General features: G+C 35.3%; 1 protein-coding gene across 2 annotated transcripts in view; it reads left to right on the top strand.

Annotated features, from left to right (window-relative positions):
- ATF7IP (activating transcription factor 7 interacting protein) overlaps positions 1–25,773 on the top strand; it is a 72,821-nt gene that overhangs the window by 39,911 nt on the left and 7,137 nt on the right. For both annotated transcript variants that reach the window (XM_006866038.1, XM_006866037.1), the window contains exons 7-12: positions 860–948; positions 4,611–5,249; positions 7,958–8,025; positions 15,192–15,270; positions 21,595–21,750; positions 25,537–25,719. In XM_006866038.1, the coding sequence (XP_006866100.1) occupies positions 860–948; positions 4,611–5,249; positions 7,958–8,025; positions 15,192–15,270; positions 21,595–21,750; positions 25,537–25,719 (1,214 nt within the window). The remainder of the gene's footprint in view (positions 1–859; positions 949–4,610; positions 5,250–7,957; positions 8,026–15,191; positions 15,271–21,594; positions 21,751–25,536; positions 25,720–25,773) is intronic.

The raw sequence follows: 25,773 nt of genomic DNA, 5'->3' as shown, positions 1-25,773 counted from the left end.
TTATATCATATTTTCTTTTGTTTTGTTCCTTTTTGTAAATTATAAGACTTTCTTTGTTCAATCAGATTTTTAAAACTATTTTAAATTAATATTCTCTCAAGAAATTCAGAAATGGGATGAGGAAGATTTCTGTTTGTAAATGTTGGAATCTACATTTGATCATATAGGGAAAATATTGAGGACATTAGACTATAAAATAAAGGAAAATTCTTCTCTAATGCCATAGGCCCCCGGGCTGCTTTGTGCCAGCTATGTCCTCAGTGCATTCATTTGTAGTTCAGTGTGGCAAAATACTCAGCCTAGCCGCACTTTCCCAAGAGCCACTGCTTTCTCTGTATAGGCATGCTTCATTTTATTGTGTTTCACTGTATGTATTTTGCAGCTATTTACTATTTACAAAGTGACCACCCTGCATTGAATAGGTCTATCCATGCCATGTTTCTAACAGCATGTCCTCATTTTGTGTCTCATCTCATATTGGTAATTCTCACAATATTTTAAACTTTTTAATAATTTGCATGCTTAACAGAGTACAGTATATTGTTAAGTGTTGTCAAGTTGGTTCTGACTCATAGCAACTCTGTATAGTGTTTCCAGGGGTGGTTGTGGGTTTGAACCACCGATTTTTTTGGTTAGGAATCCAGTCTTTATCCTACAGCACCATGCCATGACTTCCTTTAATCATAACATTTTTGTGCTCTAGAAAACCAAAAAATCCATGCGACTTAATTTATTATGATATTTGCTGTATGCAGTGGTCTGGAACTGAGCCTCAGTATCACTGAGGTATGCCTCTACATAAATTGGTGTCCTCCAATGGCATCTTCATTGACAATTTGTGTGAATATTTATTTCATAGAAATGCAGGTACAGTGCGACAAATGCTGGAATCCAAAAGAAATATAAGTGAGAGTGCCCCGCCTTCCTTTCAAAGCCCTGTGAATACAGGTAACATGCTCTTAATATCAGAATATATTTTCTTAGGAATTGAAATTTTTAGTTCTTTTATGTAAATAGTATTGCTTTCCTAATGTTCTTTTCAGTGCTGTCGTTATTGGTATAGCGGAATCCCACTGATTTTTGTACGTTGAATCTTATGTCCTTTCACTTTGCTGAGTCTTCCAATGAGGGTCTAGTAGCGTTTTTACTGAGTCTTTGGGGTTTTCTATATATAGGATCGTGTTGTCTGCAAATAGAGTTTTACTTCCTCTTTGCCAATTTGGATGTCTTTAATTTCCCTGTCTTGCTGTACACTTCTGGCTAAGACTTTCAGCCCAATATTGAATAGGAGTGGTGACAAAGGACATCCTTGTCTGGTTCCTGTTCACAGAGGGAAGGCTTTCAGTTTCTCTCATTGAGAGTAATGTAGGCTGTTGGTTTTGTATATATGCTCTTGATTATGTTGAGGAATTTCCCTTCAATTCCTACTTTATTGAGTGTTTTTATCAGGAATGGATGTTGGATTTTTTCAAATGTCTTTTCTTCATCCATCAATATAATCATGTGTTTCTTTTCCTTTTTATTTATATGGTGGATTACATTGATTGTTTTTCTAATGTTCTTTTTTAATATTTGTTCTAGTTTGAAATAAATTAAAAACTTGGCACATTTGTCCAAAATAGAATACTGATTACAAAGTTTTGAATTCAGGATCACAATTAAGAATATCATATATTTGATTTAGGCTCATGACAGTCCCATGTGTTACAGATGAACTGAATTTCATAAGGTTTTTAAGGCTGTGACCTTTCAGAATATGGCCAGGCCTTCTTGTAAACCACCAGTTTCTTTCAGTAGTGACAAACTTAACTGTGTGTGCTATCCAAGAATACCAAAGTAAAATTTACTCTTAGTAGAAATTGTTGTTGTTAAGTACTGTCAAGTTGTTTCCAAAATTAGAACTCATAAATTTAAAGAATATTTATCAATTTGAAAATGTTGCCAATAAACCCATAATATATAAAAATAACATTTTTCATGGAAATTAACCGTTTTCCAAAACAAAGAATCAGTAAAGAGTGTTACATTTTGGATGAATATTGCTAATATTGAACATTTGGAAAATGTTAGTTCAGTTATACAAGTCTTCCTCATGTTGACACATTTCATTAATAAATACAGAACAAGTCACAATTGTTAATTTTATTGTCAGTTGTCCTTGAAAAACCTTTTAGGAGTGCTGGTATGGTACTGTGGGTTAATGCACTGGACTGCAAGGTTGGTATGAACTGCACAGTCAGTGGTTCAAGCTCACAAGCCACTCCTCAAAAACCCTATCTAGAGTCACTGTGAGTTAGAACCACCAACTCCACAGCTCTTGACAACAGCAACAGCACATATATGTTTAGAAGTTTTTCAAATAAAGATGCTGTTCCATGAAAAATGCTTTTGGTTCAGTGTATAACTTAGACATTCTATAAGCACTTTTACTTGCGCCAACTATACTAAGGTTTTGGCATGCAGCAGTAGTGCACATATAGTTCCTTGTTACTTCAAATAGAATGTTAACAATACCTGTGCTCAAGGGTTGGGATTTAATAAAATTAGTTTTTGTTGTTCATCAAGGTGTCCTACTTTGTATTTATTTAAGATGCTACATTGCTGTTCTTTTTTACTGTGAATATATGATATAAAGAGTTATAGTGATAGTGTAGTACCAATACCTTGATTTTTCACTAAGGTACCAGAAATTTTACTCATCATTGTACATGTTCATACAATGAAAACATCAAATTTAAATTTCTTGAAGAAAAATGTAGATTACAGACTCCCTGAAAGTGTTTTAGGAACCCCAGAAATGCACCTGGACCACACTTTGAGAATTCTGCTCTTGTATGTTTATGACTTTTGAGTGATAAGAAATCAAATGAAGTCGTCTATTATAAACCTGGACTCCTGGCACGTGAACTGGTGTGGAGCACTAGACTGTGAACCACAAGGTCAGCAGTTCAAACCCACCAGCTGCTTGGAAATCCTATATAGGGTCAGTATGAGTCCAAACTGAGTTGACAGCACTTACCAACATTATAAGCCTGCTCAAATGAAATTAACACAAGTAGTTAACACAAGTAGTTAAAAGTGCAAAGCCTTTTGCTTTTCTCTCCTCTCTTTGTATGTTCCCTTGTTGCTTGATTCATTACCCATCTTTGGTGGTGCTGGTGGTGGTTATGTGTGGTGGCGTTGATTTCCCACTCACAGTGACCCTGCATAGGTTTTCTGAGGCTATAAATCTTTACACAAGCAGAAAGCCTCATCTTTCTCCCATGGAACGGCTGGTAGTTTCGAACTGCTGACTTTGAGGTTAGCAGCCCGACTTGTAACCGCTACGGTACTAAAGCTCCTTTACCCATCTTTACTAAGTGCTTTTTTGTCTGTCATTTAGTATCAATAAAGGGAACCTTTCCTTATTAGAAGGAACTCTGATGGCCTAGTATATTAAGCATTGAACTGCTAACCAAAAGGTCTGCAGTTCAAACTCAGCAGCTGCTCTGCAGAAGAAAGATGAGGCAGTCCATTTCCATAAAGACTTAACAGCCTCAGAATCTCTGGTCCTATGTAATCACTCTGAGTTGCAATCAACTCAATGGCAATGGGTTTTTCTCTTGGGAGTCCTGGTATAGCACTGTAGGAGAAGCACTAGACCGTAAGTTCGACTTGAACCACAAGGTTGGTGATTCAAATTCAACAGCTGCTCCTCAGAAACCCTACCCAGGGTCACTATGAGTTGGAACTGATTCAATGACACTTAGCAACAATAACAAAATCATTAGGACCTATGAGCCACAGAATGCGAAGGCACTTAATAATAACAATGATAAAATATAATGACCAAGGTTATCTATTTGTTGTTGTTGTTAAGTGCCGTCGAGTCGGCTCCGACTCTGAACAGGGTTTCCGAGGCTGTAAATCTTTACGGGAGCAGAAAGCCTCATCTTCTCCCACAGAGCAGCTGGTAGTTTAGAATTGTTGACCTTGTGGTTCACAGCCCGATTCATAACCACTAACCTATTGCTCATTATATTTTTATAGATTTACTGTGTAGCTTACATACTGCAGGTTTTTTAAGGAATTTTTGTGTTTGGAGTGATTTGAATTTTATATATATACATATATACATATGCTGTTGTTATGTGCCATGGAGTCAGTTCTGACTCAGCGACCCTGTACGGGGTTTCCGTGGCTGTAACTCTTTACAGGAGCAGAAAGCCTCATCTTTCTTCCATGAAACAGCTGGTAGTTTCGAACTGCTGACCATGAGATTAGCAACCTAATTTGTAACCACTTATTTGGTAGATATTTATGTTTTTTTTAGATATTTTTGCATTTATTTGCTCTAATGTGATTATAGTAATTTTAGATACTGTTTTAGTAGTGAGATAGCAGTCAGCCATATTAATCATAAATCATGTGTTACTTCCATATTGTATCAGACAACAAAAATGCTTCTAAGAATTTAATTCTAAGACTTTTAATAATTAGAATCTGGAAATAATTTTGTTATAAAAGATTTTATTGTATTTGCTATAATATGTTGAATTTATATGTGATATATTCTCCTAACATATATGGAGTTAGTCACTTAAACTGAGACTTTCTTTTCTTTTTTATAGTATCTTCAGCCAACCTTATCACTCCTCCGACAGTTGTCAGTAGTCAACCTAAACTTCAGACTCCAGCAACCTCGGGTTCTCTGACAGCAACATCAGTTCTTCCTGCACCCAACACTGCTACAGTAGTTGCTACTACTCAGGTGCCTAGTGGAAATCCCCAGCCTACAATCTCTTTACAACCTTTACCAGTGATTTTACATGTACCTGTTGCTGTATCATCACAGCCTCAGCTCCTACAGAGCCATCCAGGGACTTTAGTGACTAATCAACCTTCTGGCAACGTTGAATTTATTTCTGTGCAAAGCCCACCAACAGTGAATAGTCTTACCAAAAATCCAGTATCATTGCCATCCTTGCCAAACCCCACTAAACCAAACAACGTTCCATCAGTGCCCAGTTCTAGTATTCAGAGGAACTCTTCTGCCAATGCTGCACCATTAGGAACAACACTTGCTGTACAAGCTGTTCCAACAGCACACTCTATTGTACAAGCTACAAGGACTTCTCTACCCACAGTAGGCCCATCAGGACTCTATAGTCCATCAAGTAATCGAGGTCCTATACAGATGAAAATTCCAATTTCTGCTTTTAGTACTTCATCTCCTGCAGAACAGAGTAGCACTACTACCCCAAGAATTGGTAAGTAGTATGTGTGTTTAATATTAGTTAATGCAAGCAAATTAATAGCCTTTGGATGATTTTCTTTTTTGAATTCCCTAGTGTCATATGGTGGTGGTGGCTGTGTGCTGTGAAGTCGGTTCCAACTCATAGCGACCCTGTACAGGGTTTCCGAGGCTGTAAATCTTTACGGGAGCAGGAAAGCCTCATCTTTCTCTCGCGGAGCAGCTGGTAGTTTCAAACTGCTGACCTTGCGGTTTGCAGCCTGATTTGTAACCACTACGCTACCAGAACTCCTTATGTGGAGAACAGTATAAATAGAAATTCTTTGATTATGTCTAGCTGATTTAAGTACCCAGGATTCCTCTTACTGATAATAGTGACTATGAAATTTAAGAAAGAGTACAGAACTGCTGTTTATAAGTGAGATATCCAAACCTTGTCATATGTCCGTTACTGCATTTGCCCTCAAAATTTTATTTTATTGTAAAATCATAGTATTTCATAGTTGTTGGAGCCAGTCTGATGCAGGTCAAAATTTAATATTGGGCAGATGTGGAATCCGACCCTCAGAATGTGAACATCTAAAATATAAGGGTGAAATTTTGTTATAAAAAATGCTTGTTATTTAAAAGTGTGACATAGTAAAGGAACAGTATTTCTTGGCATTGTGTGCCACCACATTATTCCTTAGACATCATTATTCATGTTTGTGATATTAAAATATACTTACTTTTGATCAAAGTTAGTGGACAAGCAAGATTGTTTTGTATGTCAGAACAGAAGATGATGTAGTATGAGTATTGTTTTATGTTGTGTTTTTATTCATGAAATTTTGAGGTAAAGTAATTATTCATGGTTGGTTCCCAGATGAGATGTATTTCTAATTATAAAAATTTTCTTGCTGAGAAGTAAGTATATTAGTAGGGTTTGGGTTGTTGTTTAATTCTATGGAATTTAGTACCATGGATACTCTTCTACAAAGATCTGAATTGCAGTTTAATGAAACTATTGCATTTTCTTAAAATTTTTATGAGCATATGATAGTTGAGAAAGGGTATGGTCTTCCTTGTTTTATCTAGCTTAATGCACTTTAAAAAAATTAGTCAAATGTCAGTCTGTTTCCATGTTCATTTAATTATTTGAAAATAGTTTTTATGTATCAGTTTTTTCATAGTTGACAGTACTTGTAATTTGTTGATAAAAGGTTAAGTGGATAAGGGAAATGGAGAAATTAGAAATGACTCAGATTTCTAAGACCTTGTTAAATGTTAGTGCCATTTACTAAGAAAGAAAAGATTTATTATCAATATCCCCTCTCAGCTTTTACTAAGCATCTTTAATTCTAAGAGTATAAAAAATATATAGTTTTAAAAAAGATACTGCTCCTTCATAATTCTATTTGAGTTTCTTCAAGTGAAGATTTTACCTTCCATTTGTACTCATAAAATAATTATCTAGTACCAATTAAGGGATAATCTTAATTGGCACTCCTGTAATGTCATCTGTGTGCCTTACTATTACATGTTGGGTCAGTCAGTCAATGTAGAGTTAAACTAGTCCTTGGGGGATTTTATATTCCAGAACAGGTGCTAAATGTAAAAAAATCAATAATTTAATGCTTTTTAAAAAAACACTAAATAATATATTAAGTTGTTCTTCTAGGAAGGGAAAAGTCTTTATTTCCCCACCCCCGGAATAGGAGTCCTAGTGTGTTAGTTTGAACCTCAAGGTTAGCAGTTCAAACTCACCAGCTACTCTTTGGAAACCCTATACAGGGTCACTGTAAGTCTGAACCAATTCTACGGCACTTAACAACAACAACCCTGGAATAACCTTTTAATAGGTAGCGATTTATGTGATTCTGTTTTAAAGTACAGATTTATATATGTATATAAATACTTAGTTTTGTCTAAAAAAACAACAACAAAAAAACACCCCTTGATTTATATATATTGTATACATTTGTTAATGAAAGGTATGCCTCATCTTGGAAAAGAAGGTGATATATCCAGAAAGCCACATTAGAAAAGGTGATAATTGAGTACATTACCAAAGATGTAAAAAGCTAAAATTGACCTCAATAGATGCCAAAGTCATTAGGTAAAATTTAGTATATTCTTCTTTTCCTCAGAAATAGAAAAGATGCTTGGTTTATTTTTTTATGCTATTCTGGAAGTAACTTTCATATATTTTCCATATAAAAATAATACAAATGAGTAGAGAAAAAGTATAGGAGTTTCTGAGGAGCGGCTGGTGAGTTTGAACCGCTGACCTTGTAGTTCAAATCAACTTTGCAGTTAGGCATGTGTATTTTCTCTGAATCACTGTGTACATTATAGCTGTTTCTTCTAGTTAGAAGGTTCAAGTCTTCTATATTTTAAATTATTTCCCTGAGTTGTTCCTTAGGATAGAATTAGAATTGTAAAGTTTTAAATAATTTGTCTTATAAATTTGCCTTTATGAAAGACAAAGGGGTGATCAAAGAGAGTGTCTAGTTATATATGTGTTTCATATTAGCAGACAAAAATAGCTGTAGAAAATTTAATGAATTACGAGGGGCCTTTTGAAAGTTCATGGGAAAATGAAATTTAAAGATACAGAAAATTTCCACAGATGTTTTGAAGCACCTGCATACTGTATATAAAACAAACTAGCTTTTTTACATTATGTATTTTTTAAAATAGCTCAGTTTTTTTTTTTTTTCTTTTTTTTGGGGGACTCTTCAGAAAACCAGATAAGCAAAGCAACGGATATTTGTGTTAATAAGAAAGCAGCTGATAGTACATCATCACAGGTAAGATTTTTCCTTCTACTTTGAAGTAAAATTCTGATTACAGTCCACAGAAGGAATGGATATCCACCAGTATCTTTCATATGATGAAAAATATTCTTAATTTCATTTTTATAGCTGTCCAAATATTTTCTAATAATTTGTTTGTAACATTTGCCAAGTAGTGGATTTCTTTGTTTAACAGTTCTCTTAGAGATAATATTAAGGGTCTTACATTAACTAACTCATTGGGTTTTACAATTAAAATTCCATTCATCTTCATATAATATAGATTCAGTTTCTATGTAAGCTCCAGGAGCAATGAGTTTATACTATGGTGGTGGAATAATTTGGAAAATGATAGTGAGAATGGGTATATAATTTGAAGAGTATAATCAGTGTAGCTGAATTGTACATGTAGAATTTGCTGAATTGGTGCTTATCTTGCATGCATATTTTCACATAAAAATATTTTAAAAAATAACAAACATTTCAGCCTCTGTGGTTCTCCTTTGTTGTTGTTGTTATGTGCCGTGGAGTCGGTTCTGACTCATAGCGACTCTGTACAGGGTTTCTGAGGCTGTAAATCTTTACGGGAGCAGAAAGCCTCATCTTTCTCCCGCGGAACAGCTGTGAATCTCCTTTAGGTCAATCTTTTTAGAAGCTCTTACTGGCTTATCACCCCTCAAATATATTTTATATTCTTTAGAACTGATCAGAAATATCTTTTGGGAGGAAAGTTTTTGTCTTTCTGAGAATGTGTTAGGATTTTGCTACTTTATGTTGCTTTTTTGAATCTTGAAACCATTTAGTAAGAATGACTGTTTTTTGTGTTAACTTTGTTCTTCTAGTTCTTCTACTAAATTGTTGCTTTGTTGTTGTGTTTTTAGTTGCTGTCGAGTCTATTCTGACTCATATTGCTTTAGGGGTAATACATTTGTAGTGAAATAATTAGGTTATTGATAGTTTTATTTTCTTCCTTCCTTTCTCATCATTTCAAGCTATTCATAAATTATTCCTGGAAAAACAAAAAGTCATAAGTATGTCAGACAGGATTAAACAACATGAATTTTAAAACATAGGAGCATAATGATCTTTAATTATGACTCTTCTTTAAGATTTTGACCAAAGCTAGAGTTGTACCATGGATCGTAAATTTAAAGTATTGAAATTTTTAAAATAAAATGTTAGTAATATTTGTATGTATAGTTGACCTTTAAGCAACATGAGTTTGAACTGCCTGTGTTTACTTATACATTTTTTTTTTCAATACATTTTTTCAGTAAATGTATTGGAAAATTATTTAGAGATTTGCACTAATTTGAAAAATCTAGCAGATAAACCCTGTAGCCTAGAAATTTTGAAAAATTAAGGAAAGCTAGGTATGTCAACATTTCAAAAAGTATGGAAATGTTTCATTATGTAATTCTACTGTTCCTTGAATTTTTGAAGCCTCTTTTGTATATTTGGTTTCTAGTATGTCATTTACTACAATAAAACATACACAAATCTGTTATGAACAGTTGATATTTTTCAAAACTTAGGCACACAAGTGCCTCTAGGATGTACATAGCACCAAAACGAACTCCATGAATTTGACATCAAAGGCATTGAAGTGATTTATTTGTTTCCAAACACACTGTCTTAGAGTCTGGATCAGCAGATCATAAGGACCTTTAAAGACTAGAATCTAGATCAGGGGGTTCATAACGATTCATTATACACAGTACTGTTTGGAAAGGATTTTTAATGTTACAGAAGAGAACCCCATTAGAACATCATGAAAGTCTGGATGTATTACACTGTTAAAATTGCAATTATTGTTACAGAAAAAGCTGTTAAAACCATCAAGCCTGAATCAATAAATTTCTGCAGAAGAAAATTGTGTCTAGATGTTGTGCACAACTTCACTGGATATGTGACAGAGCCAATCATGGAAATCATAAAGGAGATTGTGGGGTTATGGGAAAAAAAGTGACGGGCAGGGATGGTTTTAAGATAAGGATCTTTGAGAAATTCCATAGCCACTATGCCAGAAGAATTAACAGAAGGTGACTTGTTGGAAATGAGTGCTTCTTACCCAATGATCTGGTGCCAGACAATGAGAAAGAAGACGTAAAAGCAGTGCCAGAAAACATATTGACATTAGACAGTCTAGCAAAACAGTTCATATTATTCAAGTTTAATTTGATTTGTATAATATGGGCTCTTCTATAATATGAGCACTGAAACTAAAGCAAGTAATGGAATAAGGATTGGTACTGTATAAAAATAGTTTCAAAGAAACTAAAAGTCACAAATTATGCTGTATTTTCATGTTATACCAAACATATTTTCTTCTCCTGCTTTCCCTTCTATTTCCTTCGATTTTTATACCTCTGTCACTACTGAGACAGCAAGAACAAGCCCTCCTTTTCTTCCTCCTCCTTAGCCTACTCAATATGAACATGATACATCATGCAAACTGTTGAGTATTGTCAGTATTGACATAGTACAGTAGTGTAAATGTATTTTGCTTGTGATTTTTCTTAAGTTTTCTTTTCCCTAGTTTACTTTATTGTAAGAATATAATTTATAATACATATATAAAATATAAGGAGCTCTGGTAGCATAGTGGTTAATGTAGCATAATTACGAATCGGGCTGCGAACCACAAGGTCAGCAGTTCGAAACTACCATATATTCTGCAGGAGAAAGATGAGACTTTCTGCTCCCATAAAGATTTACAGCCTTGGAAACCCTGTACAGCATCGCTGTGTGTCAGAACCAACTCCACGGCACATAACCAACCAACCAACCATATAAAATACATGTTAATCGGTAAGATTTTTGGTCAGAAGTGGATTATTAGTAGTTAAGTTTTGAAAGACTCAAAAGCTACACACAGATTTTCTGCAACACAGGTGAACAACAGGGGTTGGAGCCCCGTGTTGTTCAAAGGTTAGTTGTAGCATTAGAGATCAAATCTGCAAGTTTTCCAAAGTTGTCTTAATGGATTCTAACTGTATTTTCAATGAAAATTATGTGAAATATGTGTTATGAGAAATATTTTTAATTCAGTCATTTTCAAGTGACATGTGTAGAAAGTCAGTCTGCTTTGTAAGTAAACCTAAAACTAAATAAAGAATGTACGTCTTTAATTCTCCCAGTGAATGTTTTGGACAGGTTAAGTAACGTTTTCCAAACAAAAGGCTGTTGTGATGACTTAATTTTAGCATTTTGTAATTTGCTTCTATTGTTGTGGTGGTTAAGTTGCTGTCTAGTCAGTTCTAATTCATAGTGACCCTGTATAGGGTTTCCAAGGAGCATGTGCTGTGTTTGAACCACCAACCTTCAAGTTCACTCGACATTGAGGTTACTAGTTACTTTTGAACATTTATATATAAATGAATTAAAGTTAACTAAAAACATTTCGTTCCTCAGTCACACTAGCCCCATTTCATACATGACATTTAGATGATGCAACTTTAAGAGGACTTAAAACAAATCCATGAAGATCAAAGACTACAGACTTAAGCATGGATTGCACATCAGTATAAGGAAAATAAAAATCCTCATAATAGTGAAGAAAAGTTTGAAGTTGTCAAGAGACTATTTTGCTTGATCCACAATCAGCACTCATGGATGCAGCATTCAAGAAATGAAATGACAGTATTGTATTAGACAAATCTGCTACAAAGATTGCTTTAAAATAGTGAAGAACAAAGATATCACTCTGAGGACTAAAGTGGCACCGGAACCAAGCCATGGTATTTTCAATAGCCTCATATGCATGTAAAAGTTGCACAATAACTAAGTAAGACTATAGACGAATTAACTCATTTAAACTATGGTGTTGGCAAAGAATATTGAAAGTACCATGGATGGCTAGAAGAACAAATAAATCTGTCTTGGAATAAGCACAACCAGAATGTTCCAAAGAATCAAGGATGGTGAGACTTCGCCTCTTACGTTATAAAGCTTCCCTCTTTGCCTTTTGTTAATGTTAACGTAGACACAGCTGCCATTCTTTCTTTGCTTAATGTTTACATGTTTTGTTTTTTTGGTTGTAACTTCATATTTTAAGTGGTATTTTGTAGACAAATTATAGCTTTCTTGTCCCATCTAACAATCCCTATATTTTGATAGCATTTAGTTTGTGCATTAATATAATTTTATTGGTCGTATGGGTGTTCTTAGGTCCACTACTTTACTTTTTTATTAATTTGTCTCTTTCTTTGTACCTTTTAAGAATTTGCTTTATGTCTTTTTTTAAAAAAAAAACAAAACAAAAAAACCAAAGCATTCTGTCTTACTTTTCTATTAGCTTTCTAACTACATGTGGTTTCGATTTTTAAATCAGTTATTCTGGGGTTTACAATTAGAATTCAGAATTTAAATTTATACCATATATTTATATTATTTATAGTTAATATTGAGCTATTTAGATAAGTTATAGAATTCTTGCAACTCTATATTCACATCATATTTTCCTTTACCTTTTAAAATGTAATTTGAGTTACTTCATTAAAGTCTTAGATGTAACTTCTGGATCCACTTGGATTCAATTACAAAGTGGGGTCTCAATTCACTGGCCTTTATATGGTTTCATTGTAGATAATGTTGTAGCAAGTGGATTCTGTTACATTATTTTAACATTGCTAGGAATTTTAAAGTTGTAAATTTTGTAGATTTGTGTGGTGGGACTTTACTTTGGGCTTTTACAGATATGTGTTGTTTGTAAATAGACATTATCTGTGAAATTATTAGAGAACTGTTTAAATTGTAAGAAATTAGAATTGCATCATTTTGGGACTGGGTTCACGTTTTATGAACTTCAAAGAATTATTTTCTTTAGTTTTGTAAAAGTTTAATTTTACACATGAAAATCTTAATAAGCAATTTGTTGGAGCCTATCTCAGAGTATCATAAAATAAATTCTAACCGAAAAAACCTGTGTCAGCCAGTTGATAGTGATTCATAGTGACCCTAAAAGGGTAGAGAAGTAGAGAACAGTCCCATGAAATTTCCAAAGCTGTACTCTTTAAGTAAGCAAACTGCAGTATGTTTCTCCTACAAAGCAGCATTTGAACCTTTCAGTTAGCAGTCAAGTACTTAACTGGCACACCACTAGGGCTCCTTAGGATAAATTAAATTGATCATTTATTGAACATATACCATGTGCCAGGCCTGGTGTTGGGCACTTTATGCAATATGAATTCATCTTCAGAACAGCTTCCCCCTTCAAAATTTAGGAAATTGAAGAAATTTATCTCTTAATTTTTATTCACATAATTAATAATTATTGAAAGAAACCCAGGTGGTATTGTAGGCTAAGCATTAGACTGCTGGCCACAAGGTCAGCAGTTCAAACCCACCAGATGCTCTGAGGGAGAAAGCTGATGCTGTCTGTTTCTGTAAAGATTTAGTCTCAGAAACCCTATGGGGCAGTTCTATTTTGTCCTATACAGGGTGACTTATGGATCAAAATTGAATAGATGGCAATGTGTTTGTTTGGAATATTGGAGCTGGAAGATGCACTCAGTTTTTCTGATTCCAAATTCATGGCGTTTGAGGCCTATATTGTACCACTTTCTTTTTTGTTGTTGTGTGTTTTGTTTTTAAGAGAGGAAAATATTTTGTGGTTTTAAAAAATACTTTTCTTTTAAAAATTTTGTGTTTCCAATTTTAGAAAAAGGGTTGACTTTGCTCATTTTGAATATCTGGTTAATAATATAGCCAATTTCTTGGTTATGAATGTCCAACTTAAATATAGGTATTGTTGATGAGCAACCCTGGTAAATCCTATTGTATTAAAAATTTGAGATACATGATAGGGGGCTTGAGATACATGATAGGGGGCTTCAGAAAGTTCATAGAAAAATAGAATCAAAAGATACTGGAAAATTTCCACTGACACTTTGAAGTTCCCTCATATACCCTATCTGTTCATAGTACCAATTGGGGGCTACTTTGCAATGCACATCAAGCCATTTGTATTATTGTAATGATAATGGTCAAGATATTTTAGTAGATCTGGAAGCATTTCTTTAATGTTTATTGCACATAAAAAGTTATGCTCTGTACTCTGTACTAAAACATATGACTAACTGACATTAGATACAAACTTTATCTAACTGTTTTGACTTAATGTACAAATTAGACTTAAGAACAGGCTTAGGAACAGAACTCATTTATAATTTGAAGATTGCTATATAGCTTACTGTGTTACATCATATTTTCTTACTATTGCTGCTGTAACACAAATACCAAAAGTGGCTAAATTTAAAGAACAAAAATGAATATTCTTAAACTTCTGGGTAAAACTCAAAACCAGGGTCTCAGTCATATTGCTGCATTAGTCCTGGGAATTCCTTGGTTCGTTGAGGATCCTTGGCTTGTTAGATAGTCCTCATATGGTGTCTATCTCCCTCTGTGTGTTTCTCTCTCTGTAACCAATTTTTATAACTTAGAAGTGATTTAGAGCCCACTCTATAATGGTGTGCTCTCATTAACATAACAAAAGAAACCCTGTGTTTTCAAAGAGGATCACATATACAGGGGTATAGGGCCAGGAGTTCAGCATACAGATTGGAGGGCTACAGTTTAGTACACAATACAATATATATAATGGAATCTTGCAGTGGATTAGTGCGCCAGACTGTAAAGTTGCTTTGAACTCATAAGGTCAGTGGTTCAGGCTCATCAGTTGCTCCTCAGAAACCCTATACAGGGTCACTATGGGTCAGAACCAACTTGACGCAATTCACAACAATATCATATCATCTTTTAGTATAAAAATTTAATTCTGTATGTCACCTAATACTAGTTTTAAAGATTGCCTTTGGTGTTTTGGTAGATTAATAGTGCCAATTTAGGTTAGAATTGGTCAACATTTTAAATGTTGGGTAAAAGTGAGCTTTGTATTTAAAGCACTTATAACCCATATAATTACATTTAGTAGTTCTATGGAGAGTCAATAGGTCAATTTTGAAAACTTCCAAAATTTCTTTTCAAATCTTTCATGGAAAAGGTTTAACTCATGAATAATCTAGAGCACTTAATTGAACAAGCTTTCTTCAGGTAATGCCATTTATGGGTCCAGATTGAACAGGCTACTCGTTACCCATACGTATGTCTCCTCCCTAGTTCATTTTCCAGTTCTATGTTCCAGAGATTCCTTTGTAAATTAAAAGAGTTTTGTTTTTCAGACTGGGAAAGCCACAGCCAGTGATTCAGGTGGTGTCATTGATCTCACAATGGATGATGAAGAGAGTGGAACTTCACAAGGTACTAAAGTAATTGTACTGAAGAATATTTTGATAAAAGTTTTTATTTGTATAATAGTTTATAAAGACGTCTCCACAACAGCATGTTGATTATTTTTGTATCCCTTTTGGAATTAAATAATGCATGTGGACAGTGCTTTCTTTTTTTCTCTGTTGTATTGTACTCATAAATAACATCATAATAAATGGAGAAAAGATTGAAGTTGTCAAAGACTTCATTTTGCCTGTATCCATTGTCAACACTCATGGAAACAGCAATCAAGAAATCAAATGACGTATTGCATTAGGCAAAGCTGCTACACACCACAAGAGAAGACAACCAGTTTGAGGACTAAGGTGTGCCTGACCCAAGCCATAGTATTTCAGTAGCTTTTCATATGCATCTGAAAATTGGACAGTGAAGAAGGTAGAAGAGTTGATGCATTTTGAGTTACATTGTTGGAGAAGAATATTAAGAGTACCATTGACTTCTAGAAGAACAAACAAATCTGTGTTGGAAGAAGTACGCCAGAATGTTCTTTAGAAGCCAAGATGGTGAGGCTTCATCTCTTATACTTAGACATATTATCAGGAAAGACCAGTCCCTGGGGAAGTACATCAGGTTTGGAAATGTGGAGGTTCCGTGAAAAAGATAAAGGACCCCTTCCCAAGTTATGGATTGACACAGTGGCAGCAACAATAAAAGATTAAACATAACAATAGTTATAAAGATGACACAGGGCTGGGCAGTGTTTTGTTCTGTTATGCATAGAGTCACCTGAGTCTGAACAAACTCGATAGCACCTAACAACAACATAGGGTTGCTATGAGTTAGAACTGTGGCATCACCTAATAACATTATTACTACCTTAAAAACATTATAAAACTAGCCTACAGATTAAAAATGTCATATTGTTGAGAATAAGAATTCATTTGGTACTAGAAAAACAAAATTAACTAGCTTTGCAATTAAATTCATAGGACAGTAAAGTTTGTTTTGTATAAAACCTGAAGTAAAATTGGGAGATTTGTTTCATTTATCAGGATATATACCAATATGATTAATTTAAAAAAGCTTCAAGTTACCTGTAGTATTTTCAGTTTTTTAATAAACAAGACTTTCTGAATATAATTTGTCCCTTCTTCTTGTTAATTAGGTGTTGTCAAGTTGGTTCTGACTCATAGCAATCTTATGTCTAACAGAACAAAATACTGCCTAGTCTTGTGCCATCTCTACAATCATTATGTTGCAGCCACTGTGTTATTCCATCTTGGTCAGTGTCTTCTTTCTTTTTATTAACCATCTGCTGTACCAAGTACTATGTCCTTGTCCAGGCACTGATGTCACCTGATAACTTATTCAAAGTATGTGAAATAGTCGCAGCCATTCTCCCTTCTAAAATGTATTCTGGCTGTCCTTTCAAGACAGATTTGTTTGTTCTCATGGCAGTCCATGGTATTATTTGATGTGCTTTGCTAATAGCACAGTTCAAATACAGTAGTTATTCTTCTTGTTAAGTGTCACTGAGTCGGTTCCAATCATAGTTGACCCTGTATAGGGTTTCTGAGGAACAGCTGGTAAGCTTGGATCACCAACCTTGCTGTTCAAACTGACCTTGCAGTCCAGAGCATTAACGCACAGAGCCACACCAAGACTCCATAGCAGGACAGTTCAAATACAGTAATTATTCTAAGACCTTCCTGTTTCATTGACCAGCTTTTACATGCATATGAGGTACTTGAAAATACTATGGCTTAGCTCTTTTAATGCTTCAAAGAGGTATTTGACAGCATATTTGCCCCATGCAATAAGTCATTTGATTTCATGACTACTGCTTATGTGAGTGTTGATTGTGGGTTCAAGTAAAATTAAATCCTTGCCAGTTTCCATCTCTTCTCTGTTTATCAGGATACTATTTATAGGTCCAGTTGTGAAGATTTTTGTTTTCTTTACATTGAGATATAATCTGTATTGAAGGCTGTAGTCGTTGGTCTTTATCAGTAAGTGCTTCAGGTCCTCTTTGCTTTCTGTAAGCAAGGTTATGTCACCTGCAGATCCTGCATTACTTGTTGTTAATGAGTCTTCCTCCATACTGAATGCCAACTTCTTCATATAGCCCAACTTTCTGAATTACTTGCTCAGTATACAGATGAAATAAGTATAGTGAAAAGATAAAATGCTGTTGCACACATTTCATGGTTTCGTTGTTGTTGTTGTAAAGTGATGCCATTGAGTTGGTTCTAACTCATAGTGACCCTGTATAGGGTTTCTGAGGAGCAGTTGGTGGGTTTGAACTGCTTATGGTTCGCGGTCCTGTGCTGACCCTACAATGCCACACCAGGAGTCCGTCTTGGTCTTAAACCACACAATATCCCCTTCTGTTCTGTTGACATGTGATTGGCTCTTCATATGTGTATGAGCAAAATTATATGTCCTGGAATTCCAGTCCTTTGCATTATTTCTATAATTTATTATGAAAGTTTTTTGCATAGTCAATAAAACACTGGTGGTAAACATCTTTCTAGTATTTTCTGCTTTTAGGTAAGACCCATCTGATATTAGCAGTGACTGCCCCATTTCACATCCTTTTCTGAATTCAGTTTGAATTTCTGGTAGTTCTCTGCCCATGTACTGTGGCAACTGTTTTTTCATGTCTTTGCAAAAGTTTTACTGATGTCTGATATTAATGATATTACTGTCTGTTCAAGCATTTCTGCATTCTTTTACATCACTTTTCTTTGGACTGGGCATGAATATGGATCTCAGTTGGCTAGGTAGCTGTCTTCCAACTTTCTTGGCATAGATGAGTGAGTGCTTCCAGCTCATATCTGTTTGTTGAAACATTTCAGCTGGTATTTCATCAGTTCCTGGAGCCTAGGTTATCATCAGTACTTTCAGTGCAGCTTGGACTTATAGTATCAATTCTTGATCATATGCTACTTCTTGAAATTGTTGAACATCAACTAATTATTTTTGGTACATTGATCCTGTATATTCCTTCCATCTTCTTTTGAAATGTCCGACATTGTTCAATAAATATTATGATGAAAAACCCACTGTCATTGAATCAATGCCAACTCATAGTGACCCTATAGGACAGAGTACAACTGCTTCGTAGGGTTCCTGAGACTATAAATCTTGATTCTTTTTTCTAATTTTAATTTATATTTTGGAGGGCCAATGAGTAAGAGTTAATGAGTGAGGGTTAGGGTTAGGACTGTGACTGGATCTATGTTAGGCTTAGGACTTTATTTATTGTTACAGTTATGGTTAGGACTGGTGTGCTGTAGGATAAGTTCTCAACTGCAGTGTCAGTTTGAACCACAAAGTCCGTGGTTCAAACTCACCATTTTGAGATCACTGTGAGTTACAAACAATTCGACAGCACTTAACAACAACAACAATGGTTAGGACTAGTGCTAAGGGTATGTGTTGGGCTGGGAGTAAGACTTGGTCTCATTTTTAGGGTTACAATTAGGTTTATTTTCATTTTTTATTACAGTTGATTTGATTTTCTCCTCATTTGTAAGTTCTATAACAGGATTATTCCCTCATTTTACTTTAAAGTTACAAGTTGCTCTGGTAACGTAGTGGTTATGAACTGGGCAGCTAACCTCAAGGTCAGCAGTTTGAAACTACCAACTCTTCCACGGGAAAAAGATGAGGCTTTCTGCTCCTGTAAAGATTTACAGCCTCGGAAACCCTACATAGGGTTACTATGAGTCAGAACCGACTCCACGGCACACCACCACCACATCTGGGTTGGGGCTAGGTGACATTGTCATTTATGTTAGTCTCGGATTGTTGCTGTTGGTGTTTCTCTGTCCAAAGAGCTCTGTTTAGTATTTTTTGTAAGGTTGGCCTAGTTTTTACAAATTATTTTAATTCGGTTTGTCTGAAAATGTGCTAATTTTGCCAACATATAACATATTTGAACAACAATTTTACTGGATGTATGGTTCGTGGTTGGAAATTTATTTCTTTCAGAGTTTTATATCTATCATTCCATTGTTTTCTTATGAGAAAACATGGTTTCTCCTGAGAAATCAGAGCTTAGTTCTCCTTTGTAAGTTACTGTTGGTTTTTCCTGAGCTGCTTTCAGGATTCTTGCCTTGTCATTGGTTTTGGAAGTTTGACTTTCAAAGATAATATGTCTTGGTGTTTTTTTTGGGGGGGGGGTGTATATCGTGTTTGTAACTCACATATAATTTCTTGAATGGCTGTCTTCTCATCTTTCATGATGTTAGGTAAGTTTTCTTTCAACAACTTTTGGAAATATTTTCTAGAGTTCTTATTTTTGTGTGTGTTTTTCTGTTCGAGAATTTCTATTGCATGTAGGTTATTACTCCCTCTTGATAGTATCCTAATGTTGTTGTTGTTGTTAAGTGCCATCGAGTCGGGTCCGACCCATAGCGACCCTGTACAGGGTTTCCGAGAGTGTAAATCTTTACGGGAGTAGAAAGCCTCATCTTTCTCCCGCGGAGCGGCTGGTAGTTTCGAACCGCTGACCTTAAGGTTCGCAGCCCGATTCGTAACCATAGGCTTTGGATTTTTTGTTTTGTTTGTTGTTCTTTTTTCTGATTGGTCCTATAGCAGTTGAATGTTGAGGGATTTTTCTTCAAGTTCAGTAAATGAGCTTTCCATTAATTCAGTCGTACTTCTTTGATCTTTCTGTGAGTTCTCTATTTTTGAAGTCTTAGTATTAATCTTCTGGCTTTCTAATTGTTTTTGTATGGTTCCCTTTTTTTTCCCCCCCAATTATTTGCTAGCTTGTTTTCTGAAATTTTCTATAATTTCATCTTATATTTTCCTTTATTTCATCTGTTGTTGTGTTAAGTGCTCTTGAGTCAGTTCTGGTTCATAGAGATACCCTGTATAGGTTTGCCGAGGAGTGGATGGTGAGTTTGAACCATGCAGTTCAGACCTTCAGGTCGACTTCTTGTTCTATGGTGCCACAACATGATTTAATCTGTAGATTGGCATAAAAAAGTAAAAGTAAGTTTGTTTTCAGTGCGCATGACATCTTCCTTTCTAGCATCCCTTTTGCATGTGATCTCTTTCTGCTTAAATTAGATTCATCTTAAATTCTCCAATTCTCAAGTGTATACTCTCTAGTCACGCCTTATTCAGGTACCAGCTACCGAAGTCTTAAGTTTCATTCCTTTTTCAGTAAGAAATTCTATTAAGACTAGAAAATCAGCATGGGAGAACAAAACAGTGGAGTTAATTTTGTTTTTTGAGTTAATTTTGGATACACATGCTTTCAGCTTACATATTTTTTATTGCGTAGTGGATTTTTAAGAGTTTGTCTGAGATACATAAATTTATTTCTAGGGTTTGTTGTTGTTAAGTGCTGTCAAGTCAATTGTGACTCCAGTGACCCTGTACAGGATTTCTGGATAACACCTGTCAAACCTGTGGTTCACAATCCAGCACCATACCAGGAGTCCATTTCCTAGAGCATTGGAGATAAATTTTTCAGATAACATAGTCTATGTGTATTTTATTTTAATAAAGAATAAATAGTGAGAATAAGTAACCATCTTATGTTATCTGACCAAAAAAAACCTAAACAATAGGGTGTCTGGAATTTAAGATCACATAAGAAACTCATCAGTTTATGGGTATTTGTCTAGGAAACTATCTTTTTGCAGCTAACTAAATATATAAACATATGGTCATTTAGGCAATGAAATTTGTTTTTTAGTTGACATGATACTGTATTGAATCCAGAGATAGAATTTTTTCTCTAAGAATTAAAGTATAAAACGGAATTTTAGTAAGAATTTATGATAGGTCCAAAAATAAATTATTTAAGCTCTTTGACTCAGTTTTCAAATTAACAGCAACAAAAATAACAAAAAGAAATTGTTCTCTGAGATGTACATGTGATGCCCAAGTGAGTGGTTAAAAAACAAAACAACATCAAAAAACAGCCTACTGCCATTTAGTTGATTCCTACTCATAGTGACCCACCCTATTGTTGTTGTTATTAAGTGATGTTGAGTCCGTTCCAACCCATAGCGACCCTGTATTGGGTTCTCATGGAGTGGCTAGTGAGCTTGAACCTCCAAGCTTGTGGTTCAAGCCGATATTGCACTCCAGCGCGTTAAACCCACAGTGCCATACCAGGACTCCTATAACCTCACAGGACAAAGTAAAACCATAGGGTTTCCTAACTTGTAAATCAACAGAAGCAGACTGCTACATCTTTCTCCTGCATAGTCTAACCTATCCGGTAGCAGCCAAATGGCAAGCAAAAGTAAAATTCATCCTAGAGACAAAACTTGTTTTTCTGGCTTTTGTTTCTTTCGATAATCATAATGTTTTACTTTCAATTAACAGAACCTAAAAAACTAAATCATGCTCCTGTATCAACCATTGGTTCTTCTCAGCCTGTGACTCGACCATTGCAACCCATTCAGCCAGCGCCCCCTCTCCAGCCATCTGGGGTGCCAACAAGTGGACCATCTCAAACAACGATACACTTACTACCTACAGGTAAATTTGCCAAATCACTGAGCTGAAACTACTTTGCCTACTGAGAAATGTGATTGAAATTGAATGAAAAGTTAGAATTAAGCATAATTTCCATTGTCATTTTGAAGACAGTGTACATCTTCTGAATGCAGTATGACTTGCCTGAACTTCTTCTGTAGCAATGCTGGTAGTAAGAATAATTATAAAGAGGGCTTAAGCTAAATATGGCTGTGCCATCTATCATTGTACACTGAGAAAATAAATGCAATTTCTCTAGAAGTGGGGTTGAGTGTAAAGATTAATTCTGACTTTAACCAAAGTGTTAAAGAGCAAAGATGTCACTTTGAGGACTAAGGTGCGCCTGATCTAAGCCATGGTATTTTCAGTCCCCTCATATGCATGTGAAAGTTGGAGAATGAGTAAGAAAGACCTTAGAAGAATCAATGCAGTTGAATTACAGTGTTGGTAGAGACTATTGAAAGTGTCATAACCTGCCACAAGAACAAATGAATCTGTCTTAGAAGAAGTACTGCTAGAATTTTCCTTAAAAGCCATGATGGCAGAACTTCACCTCTCATTCTTTGGACATGTCAGAAAGGATCAATCCCTGGAAAAGAACATCATGCTTGGTAACATGGAGGGTCAGTGAAAAAGAGAAAGATCTCCCTCCTCCCCACCAAGGAGATGGATTGATAGTGACAGTAACAATGTGCTCAAACATAGCAATTGTAAGGATGACACAGGACCGGGCAGTGTTTTGTTCTGTTGCACATTGGGTCGCTATGAGTCAGAACCAACTTGACAGCACTTATCAGCGGTAACAACCACATAACCTAACGAATTGACTAATCAAATAAAAATTTATAAATGAGTTCCAAATTCAATTATTTTTAACTGGGTTAGTTACTACCATTAGGGAGGTATATACACTTGTATGCAAGGAGCTCTGGTAGCGTATTGGGCTGCGAACCTCAAGGTCAGCAGTTTGAAACTACCAGCTGTTTCGCAGGAGAAATATGAGGCTTTCTGCTCCTGTAAAGATTTATAGCTTCAGAAACCCTGTACAGGGTCGCTATGAGTCAGAACCGACTCCACAGCACGTAACCATCACCACCATACTTCTATACATATTATATCTGCCTGTGGCTCAAGAAGGTTTATGTCAGAAGTTATTGGTATGTAATCTGTATCTTTTAAACTGTTTTTAATCCAATCAAGACAATTTGTGTTTATAGAGCAGTTTATTGCATAAAGATATTTTTTTATACAAACTACTAGGTACTCAAGGAAAATGTTGAGTTCATGTGGGATTTTATCCAGTGATATAGTTCCTGAGAATACCCAAGTAATTTGTAGGAATAGGATAGTAGTTTCCAAACCATTTATTTAATTAATCTGAGAATCGTCAAGTTATTGTTGATGTGGTTAATACTTATACGTTTGATTAATTGTTTACATTGTTGAATTTTTCAATTCTAGATTCTGTGTCAGAATTTTCTGTGAGTTGAATTACATTTCACTTCATTGACATTGCCAGTCAAAAATAGTGCTTATATGATTTTATTTCTAGTGTGTAGGTTTTATGTTTATTCTTATTTAACTTTAAATATTCTGTCTAAATGGCAGTATTTACTAAAAGGTCAACCATTTAAAAAAAAAAATACTGGTTGCCATCGAGTTGGTTTTTACTCATGTAAATCCATGTGTTTCAGAGTAGAACTGTGTGCTCCATAGTTTTCATTGGCTGCGATCTTTCAGAAGTAGTACTCTAGACCTTTCTTGTGAAGTGTCTCTTGGTTGATATAGACTGCCAAGCTTTCTGGGTAGCTTGTTGTTGTTGTTAGGTGCCATTCAGCAACTTTATGCACAATAGGGCGAAACACTACTTGTTTCTGCACCATTCTCACAATGGTTGCTGCATTTGAGCTCATTGCTGCTACGTTTGAGCTCATTGCTGCCAGTCCATCTCATTGAGGGTCTTCCTCTTTTTCAGTGACCCTCCACTTTGCCAAACATGATGTCCTTCTGCAGGGACTGGTCCCTCCTTCATGTCTAAAGTATGAGAGATGAAGTCTGTCCATCCTGGCTTCTAAAGAGCATAATCTGGCTGTACTTCTTCCAATACAGTCTTGGTTGTTCTTCTGGAAGTCCATGGTACTCTAGTATTCTTCTCCAACACCATAACTCAAATGCATCAGTTCTTCTACAGCCTTTTTCATTGTCCAGCTGTAACATGCATAAGTTCTTAAAACTATTTTTGTTTCCCCAGGACTCTAGTTCAGCCATAAGTAGTGTGTTATCTATGTTTCTTTGCATTTATACAAAATTGTGACAGTCACCTAATTAAAATTTTTAGAATGAAATGTCATTATGTAATGTCATGTGCAGTGCAGATATTAGAATGAGGAGTAAAGAACTGAAGAAGTAATTGTTTCTACCTGTATGATCCTCTCTCTTTTTGAAAGGCACACATTGAAAGTTAGGTTTTGTAGAGACTATGGCATCAGTAAAGAAACTTTTTATCTTTCTTATGTTTAGCATTTTCCTCTATTTAGAGAACCCAATTTTCACATGAAGATTATATATGTTGTTGTTAAGTGCCATCAAATTAGTTCCAATTCTTAGCTGCCCTACATAGGATTTCCAAGGAGTGGCTAGTGGATTTGAACATGACTCTTAGGTTTTAGGAAAACAGTCCAGTGCTGTCCTACAGTGCCACACCAGGACGCCCTAAAATCAAAATACTATTTGTCCAAAACCTGGAATTAAACCAGGGACCTTTAGAACTTTAATCTGATGCTCTCCCAAACTGAGCTATTATAGTTAATGCATGATCATTTGTTAAATAAGATCCTAATTCTGAGTATTAGAAACAAAATGTAAAAGCATCATTACCATGTTTCCATGCTACCAGTGAACATTCAAAACTCCTTTTTTGGTTAACTATCTATTAGTATTACTCTAGATACTGGTTATGAATCGGGCTGCGAACCATAAGGTAAGCAGTTCTAAACTACCAGCTGCTTTGTGGGAGAAAGATGAGGCTTTCTGTTCCTATAAAGATTTACAGCCTCGGAAACCCTGTTCAGGGTCACTATGGGTCGGAACCAACTCGACAGCACTTAACAACAACAAGATATTGATGGAAAATTTAATATTCTGAATAAGAGGTTGTTTACCTGAAAAAATGTGAATGAAAATAGCTAGTGTCTTGAACTATGGGAATACAAAGTTACTTTTTTTTGGATATCCACTTGATAGAAGATGCAGAGGAACCCATTCTGATAAGAGCAATTTAAAATTGAGGAGGGGTAAGCTGCTGCTTTAAGTTATAGAGTCTAGACCCTTAGTTTATCTTTATTTACTTATTATCTAGTCAAATTGTAGAATTAAGGGATTTAGACATTGTTGAGGTGCTCTTTTCTTCTAAAATATATTTTGTAGTATCATTAACTATAGTTGGTTTTACCATTCCTGTCTTATAAGATTATAAATAGAGACTGCTGTTTCTGTTTATCCTTTTATTGCAAATAATTGGATTTTATACAAAGGTAAGGAGTTCTGGTAAAGTGTAGTGGTTACGAATTGGGCTACTAATCTCATGGTCAGCAGTTCAAAACTACCAGCTGTTCCACGGGAGAAAGATGAGGTTTTCTGCTCCCATAAAGATTTACAGCCTCGGAAACCCCGTACAGGGTCACTATGAGTCGGAATTGACTCCATGGCACATAACAACAACAATTGCAACTTAATATGTTTATAGAATAATTTATCACATTCTTAATAAATTTTTCTGCCTTTTCTTAGCTCCAACCACCGTGAATGTAACACATAACCCAGTAACTCAGGTTACCACAAGACTTCCTGTACCAAGAGCTCCTGCAAACCACCAAGTTGTGTATACTACTTTGCCGGCACCACCAGCTCAGGCTCCCCTGCGAGGAACTGTTATGCAGGCACCTGCTGTTCGGCAGGTCAATCCTCAAAATAGTAAGAGAGACCTTTTCTCGTATATGATTTCTTGTTATATGTAGTTCTTCTTAG

Source organism: Chrysochloris asiatica, unplaced genomic scaffold (genome assembly GCF_000296735.1).
Source record: "Chrysochloris asiatica unplaced genomic scaffold, ChrAsi1.0 scaffold00086, whole genome shotgun sequence".
Taxonomy (NCBI): Eukaryota; Metazoa; Chordata; class Mammalia; order Afrosoricida; family Chrysochloridae; genus Chrysochloris; species Chrysochloris asiatica.
The sequence above is the reverse complement of the archived record's forward strand: the minus strand, read 5'-3'. Positions and strand labels throughout refer to the sequence as shown.